The 11,422-nt window shown below is 51.0% G+C and overlaps 5 protein-coding genes across 5 annotated transcripts; 3 read left to right on the plus strand and 2 right to left on the minus strand.

The window, feature by feature from the left end:
- Positions 1 to 132: 132 nt before the first annotated feature.
- On the plus strand, positions 133 to 3,248 carry BDR25DRAFT_275926 (uncharacterized protein; the record flags this gene model as incomplete). Its single annotated transcript, XM_033687521.1, has 3 exons — positions 133 to 408; positions 479 to 2,294; positions 2,337 to 3,248. The coding sequence occupies 3 exons, from the start codon at positions 133 to 135 to the stop codon at positions 2,810 to 2,812; spliced, it is 2,568 nt and encodes an 855-aa protein (XP_033554986.1). The 3' UTR covers positions 2,813 to 3,248.
- Positions 3,249 to 6,077: 2,829 nt separating this feature from the next.
- Positions 6,078 to 6,521, plus strand: BDR25DRAFT_308955 (uncharacterized protein; the record flags this gene model as incomplete). Its single annotated transcript, XM_033691043.1, has 2 exons — positions 6,078 to 6,168; positions 6,259 to 6,521. The coding sequence occupies 2 exons, from the start codon at positions 6,078 to 6,080 to the stop codon at positions 6,519 to 6,521; spliced, it is 354 nt and encodes a 117-aa protein (XP_033554987.1).
- A 604-nt stretch (positions 6,522 to 7,125) lies between these two features.
- BDR25DRAFT_206134 (uncharacterized protein) lies at positions 7,126 to 7,350 on the minus strand (the record flags this gene model as incomplete). Its single annotated transcript, XM_033684479.1, has 1 exon — positions 7,126 to 7,350. The coding sequence occupies one exon, from the start codon at positions 7,348 to 7,350 to the stop codon at positions 7,126 to 7,128; it is 225 nt and encodes a 74-aa protein (XP_033554988.1).
- Positions 7,351 to 7,458: 108 nt separating this feature from the next.
- On the minus strand, positions 7,459 to 8,885 carry BDR25DRAFT_348421 (uncharacterized protein; the record flags this gene model as incomplete). Its single annotated transcript, XM_033694409.1, has 6 exons — positions 7,459 to 7,891; positions 7,936 to 8,160; positions 8,232 to 8,245; positions 8,305 to 8,438; positions 8,482 to 8,605; positions 8,640 to 8,885. The coding sequence occupies 6 exons, from the start codon at positions 8,883 to 8,885 to the stop codon at positions 7,459 to 7,461; spliced, it is 1,176 nt and encodes a 391-aa protein (XP_033554989.1).
- Positions 8,886 to 8,908: 23 nt separating this feature from the next.
- BDR25DRAFT_348422 (uncharacterized protein) lies at positions 8,909 to 11,419 on the plus strand (the record flags this gene model as incomplete). Its single annotated transcript, XM_033694410.1, has 17 exons — positions 8,909 to 9,118; positions 9,163 to 9,672; positions 9,727 to 9,788; positions 9,822 to 9,971; positions 10,001 to 10,062; positions 10,105 to 10,149; positions 10,188 to 10,253; positions 10,316 to 10,368; positions 10,445 to 10,505; positions 10,533 to 10,640; positions 10,688 to 10,793; positions 10,837 to 10,905; positions 10,986 to 11,018; positions 11,065 to 11,098; positions 11,127 to 11,187; positions 11,222 to 11,360; positions 11,398 to 11,419. The coding sequence occupies 17 exons, from the start codon at positions 8,909 to 8,911 to the stop codon at positions 11,417 to 11,419; spliced, it is 1,791 nt and encodes a 596-aa protein (XP_033554990.1).
- Between the last annotated feature and the right edge of the window lie 3 nt (positions 11,420 to 11,422).

The following is an 11,422-nucleotide window of genomic DNA, read 5'->3' on the forward strand; positions in this document are numbered from 1 at the left end:
CTACTGGAGATTCGTTTAGCGGACCTCTGGCCAATCGCACGTAGCCTTGGCACATGCAAAAAGTGCAGTCCTCTAAAGCTATCTCGACGCTTCTATCGCTAGCATTCCGCGACACCGCATTTGCTTCTGGATATGCCCCCCCTCCCCCTCCCTCTCCCATTCCCCACCTCTATCCCCCAAAGGCCCCTCGCATCGCTAATTTGCCCGTCGGCTCCGTTTCTCGCCCCTCGGCTGTTGTGCGTTCCCAGACGGTCCTCACCATGCCTCCGGCTACCAACTCTCCATCTCCGCCTTGGTGCCGCATACGCAACAAATATACGCAAAGAATCGGCTAAAGCTCGATATATATGGAATCGCAATGCGGGAAATTCTCATCTAAAAGGCAAAGCTCTTGCGTCATTTCGAGAGGTACCTCAGGACCCCGCAACTCCCATTAGATTCCTTTGCAGCTGACAATTGCTAGCTGCCCTTGATGCAGCGGTTCGTTTCCGCTCTTGACGCCCGAAATTTGCCAGTTGTGGTGGAGCTGTATCCTGCCCTCGTTGAATCCATCCCGTTGGAGCCCAGGGATACTCGTGCGATTGCGACTCAACTTCACAATTACCTGAGAAATCATCCTAACCCTGCTAGCCAGTCGGAATTTGTCCTCATGTTCCTCGAGCGAATAACCCAAGACATTCAGTCGAGGAAGCTCCCGCCGCACACATTCGCCCATGTGCACTTGCTGGGTATTTACAAAGAGTGTAAGAAATATGATGAAGGTTATGCATTCTGGCTGTGGCTGCAGGAACAGGACGACACCTATGTGGATCAGGCTGTGTACGGGGCCGCGATCGAGATGCTGGCCTTTCAAGGGCGCACCAGTCTTGCAACGCTCGAGGAGCTGTACATCAATGGCCTCAAACGCTTCCCAGGTACCTTTGCAGAGTACCACCTCTCTCCTGAAGCTATCGTACCTGACCGAACACAACCCACCACCATCCCTGGCATTCCCTTGATCCTCCTCCAGGGTATATTGACCGCTCGAATGTGCTGGCGCGACTGGAAGAAGGCATATCTGGCCCTAGACACCGCCCTTCGGCTCTACCCGCATCAAGTACCCCCACGGTTTTTCGAGCTCTTTATGAACGAAAGGCCCATGTCTGAGGGATACACAGTTTTTCTTCTGGCATGTCGTGCAGGGATTCTGCTCAAGCCGAACCACTTGACCAGTCTTTTGTCTATGCTTAGCGACACCATGGGACGATGTCCTTCTCTCGACGACCGGATGGTGATTCTTCAGGGTATGGTTAATGCTTTGTATGCCTATCTAGAAGCTGGAGGCATGATTCAAGGCCCGCACGTGGGCTCCATTCTCAATGCTTTCGGTAATCTGCTTCCCCGCAAGCCCTTCGGAGAAGATTACCAAGGCAACGAGGGAAAGATCCGGAATATTATCGTCACCACAGCCCACGAAATCATGAAGACTCTTATACAATCGGGAGTGCCTCCGCAGCCTCAGCTATTCATATCGCTTATCAAATTGGCCGGCACTCTTCGGGTCCCTTCTTTGCTCGAAGTCTCCCTCAGGGATATCGAAACTGCTCGTATTGACATTGGCGCAATAGGGAGCAGGAACGTGCTTATTTCTGCCGGGCATCTTCGAGATAGGGCCACGCTAGAACGCTTCTGGACAGCCATTGCTTCCCAAGCAGAATCAGAAGGCAGGCAGGTTACTTATTCCGATTGGATTACTTTCGGAAGAGCATGTCGACAAGCGGACCTTAAAGACTTCTTCAATGAACAGCTTCAAAAATTCAAACACTCGGTTACTCCACGGGAGGAAGTGCTTCTAGCGCAAGAGCTGAACTGGAGCGAGAAACCTCCCACGGCCGAGAACTTCTCGCTCATGGATCCAGCAAATTTTATCTCTATGATGGGGACTATTCGAGCTCGCATTAACGATATTGCTACAGCCGTCATGTCCGGTCAAACCCTGGACCTTCTGAAGACCCCCTTTCCCATGTTCCTTGACCCGGAAAGGCGATCATTGGGCCTGATGAAAGATCTGCGGGCCGTTTACGACGAGCTCAGTACTGATCCTTATCAGCCACCTCAAAAACACACGCCACAGCATTCAATCCCTCTGAGTGCCACAGGAATCCCGTTGGATGAATTGCGCTTCCAGAACTGGGTCACCGTCATGGAGCTTATGAGTGAAGCCGAAGCCACTGAACTTGAGTTTCAGCGGCGATTAGATGAAGCTATTGCTAAAGGGAGACCTTTTAAACAAAACCATCACATACTAACCTTTCGTAAGAGTGGACACACCTCCCAAGACAACGTCTCTATCAGAGGCTTTGCTGCCAGTGCACCTCCTTCTAGAGACGAGGTTCGAGCAACTATCAGGCGCTTGCGAGCATCTAGGGACCCCCTCTCTTCTCCGGCTCCCCCGACTAATATTCGCAAAGTCGTCACAGAAATCCATACCCCCTCCAGTTCCGGTGCGAAAAGTTCTAGCAGTCATTTGTATAAGACTATCTTCCAATCTGGGTCCGAATTCAGTACCAAAAATACTTCGGCAGCGAAATCAAGCATCACTGCCGAGTACACCACCTCTTCACCTTCAAATGAGGATGTATCATACGCTGAAGCGCGGTTCACGCCTTTAATTCGGCCAGTCATCTCTGTCAAGCCTCAGATCAAACCATATATATCTCTTGAATCCACTCATAAAGCTCCAGCACCAAGTCCAACAAGTCTCAAACATAGACCACTTGCCAAGCCGAAAAGAAGCCTTCCCAGACATTTACCGGCGAGCAATTCTTCTTAGATACCCACTGTACAACAGTATCGCCTGTAATTCACCTGTTCAATACCAATCAAAATAGCGACAGATGATCGCAGTTCCGGTCTACCTTGTAAGATGGTCGATATGACTAGGCACAGAATTTAATAACGGCATTTTATACCCGTCCACGAACGTCTTGTGTGTATACATAGATTCTATCTGCATATACGATAGATTGCGCCGTTGAAATCCTGCATTGCATTGCATCGCATCACATCACAAGCGAAGTTATCTATCTCGCGTCAAACGGCCAGATCATCGCATCTCTTTTCATTCCTCTAACTTCTTTAAGAAACGCGCCATGTCCTTCCGCAATCAGGTCATTCTTTACAGAGGGGGCATGTTCCATATGCAATACCAGTATAGCAACTGTGCGAAGGAGTTTTTTTCCCACCTTCTCGAGGGCAATGGCCTCCAGGTAAGGAGGGGTCATCCTTCCTGGACAGCGATATCTGGGGCAACTTGGACGCTGCAGCCAGTCACTTTGTATAACGTGAGCAGGCAGTAGTTTCTTGCAATGGCTACTTGAAACATAAAATCTTTTACAATCTAAAGCATATTTGGTGCGCGGAACCTTCATTTTCCACACTTCAGATCCGCTTTACAGCATGCCACCAAGAAAGGTTCCATTTGCCAAAATTACTCCGTAGGAAGAGGTTTCGCAAATTGCGATTTAACAATTTCTCGACTTAGCTTTATCATTGACTCCACGGAGGTAGTCTCCGACCTAGTGGGCAGACTGTTGCCACTGAGGACAGACCCACCGTCGATATACGTCTCCCTTGAAGGGGTCAATCTATCCTATGAAGGATCTATATCTACCCTCATGCTCCTGCCCTATCCTATCTTTTCGAGTCTATGAGGATAGGCTGTCTCATCAGTATTCAGGTCCTAGGCCACCTTGCGTTCAGTACCCCGAGTAAGTGTGATAAGACGTTGAAATATATGCTTGAAGCGCCAGAGGTCCCCAGGGTGTTCTTCGATGTTCGGAGCGACTCCGATGTGCATTTCGCCCATTTCAACATTGCTTTGCAAGGCGCTCAAGACGTCCAACCCATGGAAAAGCTTCGTAGCCGACAGGATCGGCCTGGTCAGATGCATCGAGCATGATGCCATAGTAAGGAATGAGGTGAAGATGACTTGGAAAGCTGTGAAGGGAATGGCGAACAGCGGTTCGGTCCCAGAAAAGGGAGTTTGCACTAAATCTTCAACACCGGCCCACTACCGGAACAATCCGAGCATGTTTCTCAGAGGATATATCTCAACTGCGCTGCGCGAGCTACGTTCCAGCAAGCCTGACAAATATTTGGAGGCAAAAGGTATCGAATGAGACAGAGAGTCGAGTGTTGAAATCGCGATTACCGGGGTATCAACAAAATTGACTAGATAGAACCCCAGCCCATGGCTGAACAGGTAGACTAGTATTGGAAGGTTTCGGAACTAGGATGGTGGTGATTTGGACAATTTTTGAGACGAGCTTGAGGCGAGTCCCAATGATTATGATTATGATGATGATGATTAGGGGAGTCGACAACAATTTCGAAGACTGGACGAGAGCGCTGTGGCAGGGTCCTCTGCCCTAGCTGCTTCCAGCATTTACTAGCTTTTCTTTCTCTCGTCTCATGAGTCGTGTATGGTACGGTTTGGAGCTCTGATGAACATCCAGCCTATTCAGCCGAGCCGGGAGATGCGCAATACGTATTGTACCAGCTGCAGGACATTCTTCCAAGCCGTCCGCCATGCCCGTTACGGGTCGTATCTGATCTGATCTGACTGGATCACGCAAGATGCTGTTGCTAGCACTCAAGAGGTCATCCAAGGACCAACACGAATGCGAATCGATCTCGGCCCACAATTCCTCCAACGATACCTAATTTCGTGGCGTAAAGCAACAAGAAAACGGTCTTAACACCGCTGATAAGAATCGAGATATTGTGTCGGTCGTTCCGTGGCTAATAGGGAATGCGATTGCTTCAACCTTCCTGATCGAGATAGCCGGCTTTCATGTCTTGAGTTTTAACACGGAATAAATGTAAGCGAAGTGTGGATGACTTTACCTTCGGCTACATCTCTCCATGAACGAATGCGGGTGGTCGTTGCTTCCATCACATTCACAGAATGTTTCGAATGGGAAAGGGACTAACGCTCCTCTAATATTACACTATCAGGCCTTGATATCATCTCCCCATATCGTCTCCCCATATCATCTCCCCATATCACCTCCCCATATCGTCTCCTCATATCATCTCACATGACAATGACAATCTCCACGCTGCCTTTGGTACCTCGCCTCGACGCTGAAACTTTTCCTCCTTACCCTACGCTTTGGCCGTTTGGGTCCACCTCGGATCGTGGCTAGGCGTGGCTTGGCAAGGACGGTCTGGAGGAATGGAAGAAGCTGGGCTGACTGGAGGTTATTTTAGGGGGTCTGAGAGACCAAAAAGCCGGACCCTGGTAGCCGGATAAAAACACGTGGGAAAATGGCTGCCTAGGGCGTGTTGCATGTCCCCAGTCAGCGCCGCTGTCCAACGTGCGTTGTTCTAGAAATATCTGGTGCGTCGGCGCATGGTTACTTTGGGGAAGAGGTTATTTTTGCGTTTGAGTTTTTGACCCAATCGGAATGGAATGGATGCAGCGTCATTACAGCAAAGTTCGGGCTTGAACGACGGTGGTTCGAGAATCAATTATGTCTGGTCCAGCTTGACTTTGCAGCAGCATTAAGTTTTACGGAGAATGCAGGTAAAGGCAGTGGTCGGGAAGATGGCTGGCTGGGCGGATGGGTAGGGCTGGCCTGCACGATCAGCGTTTCGCGCTTCCGGTTCCTGACGCCTTGCTCGTCTTGAACATTGAAAAATAGTGGAGCTCCGAAATGCACCCCGCAAAATCTGAAATTGTCGATCAGGGATTCTCTCTCCTATTGCTTGCTCATTGAGTAGCAGGCGGAATAGAGTTTTCAGGGCTTAATATGAGGGAAAAGTTTATTCACAAGAGTCAAGTATGTCTTATGCGCTGGCGCGGATTCTGCTATTGCCAGCAAACCCACGGACTGGAGTCTGTCGTGTCACACACCACACGCACGATTGTCTTCCTGTCTAAGACTCACTGCAATGGGCATGGTATAATGGAAGGATACCGTTCCTTTCGGATAAGCAACGTCAGGGTCTCATGTTTGACGCTATCACTCCATCTATACTATACCACGGATTTCTAATATACCCCCTCTGGTGCTTAGCATCCGCATGCTGAGATGCTTTGTGCTACGCCGCAATCGCCCGGCGGACCGAAGCCGTTCGGGAGAGACGGGAGCGGCGCGGCCCCCGAAGGGATTGTCGTGGTGTGTGTGTGTGTGGATGTGCGTGTATCTATGCGTTGGTGTGCGTGAGCAAAGTGTTTCATGGTGGATGGATCATGCATGCTGTTCCATGCAGATGTAGATGCGGATGCGGCGTTTTTGGTGTTTGGTTGGTTGGTTGTACGCCTGATTGGAAGGAGCTGGTGGAGAGTGATTTGGGGGAGAGGTGGAGTGGTAGAGTGGTCGGATGATGGTAAGCTGATGGAGGATAATGGCAGAGAGGCGGTTTCTGCGGAGGGTGGTTGGTCCGCTGGGTGGTTGTCACGGAGTATCACGTTGTCTTTTGGGAATGAGATGGGATGGAAGGAGGCGAGGATGGACTGGGCCGAGGAACACTAAGGTGTTGTGTGAGGGAGCACGAAGCGTGGAGGAGGCCGAGGGTTACTAACGAGGTTAAGCGGTTGAGCACATGTCTGGCACATGGAAATCTACAACCGAAGCAACGGGGTGGCCCGACCAGCGGCAATTGCAAGAATGTGTGAACGTATTATTACCAAATGCTTGCTTTCCAATTCGAACTTCTCTCTTGCTGCACTAGCTGGAACAGAAGATAGGCAATACAAGATAACACACAAAATCCAACATAGAAACAACCATATCTATCCCAAACCAATAATGATAAGCATGAAGGGGCATCTCAAAGGAAAAAAAAAAGAAACTGAAGGCAGCGGTCAACGCGCGACGAGATCGAGTCCGATCCAATCCAATAATCGATATTGAGTAAACGTGTCTGAAAGGAAACTCCTCTGCTCGTTTGCTTGCGCTGGAAAACGAAATCTTAATCTGTCTTTGTGTATCCCCTAGTGCTCCAGACCGTGCCCGACCCAAAACCGCAAGTTGAAGCCTGCCGATGCCCGATCCCACCCGCTAAATGCACAATCATGATAAAAGCAAAATCGAACTCGCGTTCCGTGCAACGTCAACTCTGGGAGGAGTAGGGCTGTCAATTCGATTTGCTTCCATTGGGGCTTTGCTCCTCTGGCGTGCTGGGGAAGGAGAAGTCAACGGGCGATGGCGGTGGAGCGGGTGTCTCGCCAACCTCTCGAACTGAGCGAGTCGTGATGCCGGATGCTTTGAAGGCGGCACCGACGTCGTGGCCAAGGGTCGAGTTAGTGAAGAGGGAGAGGCGTTGGCGGGGGTTTGACGAAGTAGATTGGTAGAGAGGCATTGTGAATGTCGTGGAATGTCGGTGGAGTGAAGTTTTGAAGGAGCGGTGTTCGTGTAGAGGTGGTTGTTGCAAGGCGAATATTTTTATGTGGTGGTCGCGGAGATTAATTTATAAACGCCGCAGGCCAAAAAATTCTGATCGTACTTTGGGGGGCAAAGTAAAGACTGAGGCGGATTCCAGGGCGATATTTACGTCTGTGGGGAGGATGAGTGATAAAAGAGCTACTGCGTTGGCCGATAGTTCAAGTGTAACTGCAAGGTGAGATGTATGGTCGAGAGACGGATATGACTCGGGGGCGCAAGAGATTATGAGCTGTCTCGGACAACTAATAAATTCGCTGGCAATATCGGTATGGCTGAATCCGGTGCGAACAAAGCAGGACTCGGGCTGATATGCAAAACGATTAGAGCCTGGTTTCTGTGAGTCAGATTTAATATCACGAAGAGCCACAGGCAGGGCTGATGCGCTGGCACTGCAAGGGCAAAGCCGGAGCCCCGGATTGGGGAATGTGGAAATGTGGAAATGGAACAGACGGGGTTCGCTGCCATTGAGGCTTACTTACTTTTCTTAGAGTGCAGCGGGTACGTCCAATAATACACAGGCGCTGGGAGTGGTGGGTGTGGTTGGATGGTACCTGTGTCGCTACTTGCGGTGTTGGTACGAATTACCCGACGAGTTGGAGGCGAAGACGTGAGAACTGGATAGGTTTCTAAGAACTCGAGGAAGGCGGGCTTGGTTTTATGGGGTAGGACACGAGGGACAATAATAGGAGTACTAAGAGTTATCGGGTGGGGAGCTGGGGCTCTGGGCCTGTAGTGGAATGAAGGATGAAAGAACCCAGGAGGGCAGCGCTTTTCTTATAGACCGGCTAGTATATTCACCGCCTGAATCCTGACTCGCAGGGATCTGTTAGGAAAAGAAAAAGGCATCGTCAATTAAAAGCGTCGGAGCAACCACGGGGCAGCGGGCAAACGCGCTCCTTGCTTTCCTGCTTCCCCGTTCGTTGCACATGAAGCGGAGCGAGGAGGCTTTCCAGAAGGAGAAGAAAGCAGTGCGCACCCCACGCCCTCTGCGAGCTTTTGCCCACGCTGGCGGTCGGGGATTTCCCTCTACCCAGCGCTAGCATGCAACTTCGATGCACCCCGTTGGCGATGCGTCCGGATGCGAGCATGGGTGGCATGCCATGGCATGGCTGGCGCACAAACGAGACAAAGCAACGGCACCGCAGAAGGAAGCGCAGAAGGAAGCCTGCACGCTGCCAGCCGTGGCCTCCCGTCGCGCGCTCCCACGCCATCCAGCATCGAGAGATAGATATCGCAGTCTATCCTCCCAGACGGGAAGAAGAAAGCAAACGCCAGCCGTCCAGTCCCGTCCGGATACGGCCCTACCAGGGCTCCCTTGGCCTCCGCGAGGGCTTCTGACGTGGGCAGCGTCGACGCGACGTACGTCTTACATACGATGTCCTCCAGTGCACCACGCGAAAGTACGCAGGCAGTGCCAGGAAACGCATCAAACAGCAGAGCCAGCGCCGTCATCCGTCTACCTGCAGCGAATTTCCATGACTGACCGCCTTATGCAGTCTCCTGCACTTCCCCACGCCGGGCTGCTGAGTCGGGCCCAGAAATGTGGTTGCGGCCGGGGAAGTGCATCCACATCCACCAACCCACCCCTTGCTTCATCTAGCCTCGTTTGCCAACGCCTCCAGGACAAGCCTGGAGGCACTTTCAAACGGGACTGCTTCCGCCCTGATCCACCACCGCGCACAATCGTCGGATGTACGATCCTTCATTCCTGCTGCACCCGTCGGCACAGCGGTCCATCAATTTTCTTCAGAAGCTGAAGGATGAGCGTGGCCCGTCCGCCGCATTTGTCCCAATTCACCTAAATGCGATTCATAACAGGCGCCCTTTGTCGGCAAGCCGGAACCTGTTCTCCTTTCGTGATCGTCAGTGCGAAGGCTTCTGGAAGGACGCTCGCGCCAGCAGCCTGACTCTGTTCGGCAGAGATCCACGATTCAGCTCTCAAACGTTCCGCTTGCCTTCCGGCGCCAAATCTTCGCAGCCGCCAGGGAAACCGGCAGATGTCCGGGAGAAACTGACACCTCGCACTCTCTATCCGACCTGCATCCAAATGCCGGCTTGTGTCGTGTGTCCTGTCTGGCAAAATCTGGTCGCAATTGGCGAGCGTATAGGCTCATGTAACGGACCATGTTGGCGACGAAAACAGCGACTCCTACCTCATCATCCCTCCACGTCCCTCCGCATAATACTAACAGCCTATTGCTTTGAATCCTGGACCTGGGAATGCTACGTCGCCTGGCCAGTGACAGCGCTTATGGATTAGGATTGCTTGCCACGATTCGCCTCGGTTCTCCAGTCGTGCAAGGTTCGCGAAGGCTTGAGCCAAGGCCCCTGTCTTCGTGTCATTCTAAACCCTACGTCGAATAGGATCTAGTGGAAGACATGATTCAGGCATCAACCTCATCCCTACTCAGCTCTACGAGAAGCACTTCGTGGTTTGAGATCACGGCTTAATTGGAGTCTGGGGTGTTGCGACATTTTGGCTTTCCCACAGCTTCTAGATCCGGGGAAGCCCTGCCCCGGATCCCTCTTTTTTGAAACGTTCCCTATAAGGCTGTGAAACGTAACAGTGGTGGCGGGGATGTCGAGACTTGGGCGAATATGCTGTGCAAGCTGTGTTTGCTAGTGCCGTGTCGGATCTTAACACATGAAAGGACTGCTGCACGACAATGAGGTACGACAGAGCGGGCTCGAGGTCCAACGGATAGGTATCCCATTGGTGAGGACCATCTCTTACTTACGCTGTACACCTTGCAGCCTCATTTCCCGACTGTTTGCATACTTCTGCCTTTCAATCTCTGGTTTCTCTCACCGATCAGAACTGTTCTCTCGCCATAAGATAACCTCTAACTTTGACATCGGTGGGTGGGGACGGACAATTTGAGTCTCGACCAATGCCCGGATCAATGCTACACAAATCAGCAGCACCAATTCTGTTGTGTGAAGATTTAGGAAGCCCCGCTCTCAGAAGAGAGGTTTGGCGGCCATTCCTCACCTCTGCTGGGACGTGAAAGCGTATTCCAACTGACATCACTCCAGCACTAGCGACTGCCCGTCAGAAGCACGCTCTTCCTCGTCCATTGAAATAACCACCCTGTGAAGGAAATGGCTGCCAGAGCCTCGCTTTCGTTGTTTCGTTATCGCTCCGTTCTCGCTATAAAGGACATTGGGAAGGTCCGGGGAAGAATCCCCATCATTGCATCCAGACGCGTGAGCAGGCGTAAAGGTGCTGCATTAGCACGGCGATGCACTCGTAGCTACGAGGGATGAACCAGGTGAGCAGGAGAGTGTTCGTGATAGGTCCACCTGGTTTCCTAGCAAAGGATTGCGCTTATGGGAGTTAATTCAGCCACATTCACTCCAGTCATGATTACAGTTTTCACGCAGGCAAAGGCTAGAACCGTAGTTGTGATATGGGCAATGAATTTAGGAGGCTCCCAGCGCCGCATTTCATCGACACTTTTTTGATACACTGGTAAGTTTTTCAGCTAAGCAGTAATTTTCTCGACCCCTCTACCCCTCGAAACCTTTATCGATAACAATACCAACGTCAAGGTATGGATCTATGACATCAAATGAAGATTATCGGTAACCATTGGAAACAACGATCAATCCTCCGAAATGGACGCTTTAGGGACTTTTCTGCAAATGTCCAAGCTATGGGCACGGTAACCGCCAGATGAAGACTTAGAACAGATTCTCGATTTCATAGAAGAGCATCTGGAGTCAATAAACCACTTTTTCTTAGGAGACAACCGTGAGCAGGAGTCTCTAACAAATGACCGACGAAGTAGATTCAATACTGACCATCAACGAAATTGTCGAGTCTACAAAGCTCGCAAGGGATATTTTCACTTTCTGTTTACAAGGAATTCACCAGCTGACAAGCCCTAGTTCGGTGGCACTCATGAAAGATGAGGGGGCAAACATGTGGCCCTATTTTAATCTAGAGGACCCTCTTCAATAGAAAGCTCTTCTCAACTTCTTGAATT

The sequence above is a fragment of the Lindgomyces ingoldianus genome, assembly GCF_010093535.1.
Source record: "Lindgomyces ingoldianus strain ATCC 200398 unplaced genomic scaffold BDR25scaffold_1, whole genome shotgun sequence".
Lineage (NCBI taxonomy): Eukaryota > Fungi > Ascomycota > Dothideomycetes > Pleosporales > Lindgomycetaceae > Lindgomyces > Lindgomyces ingoldianus.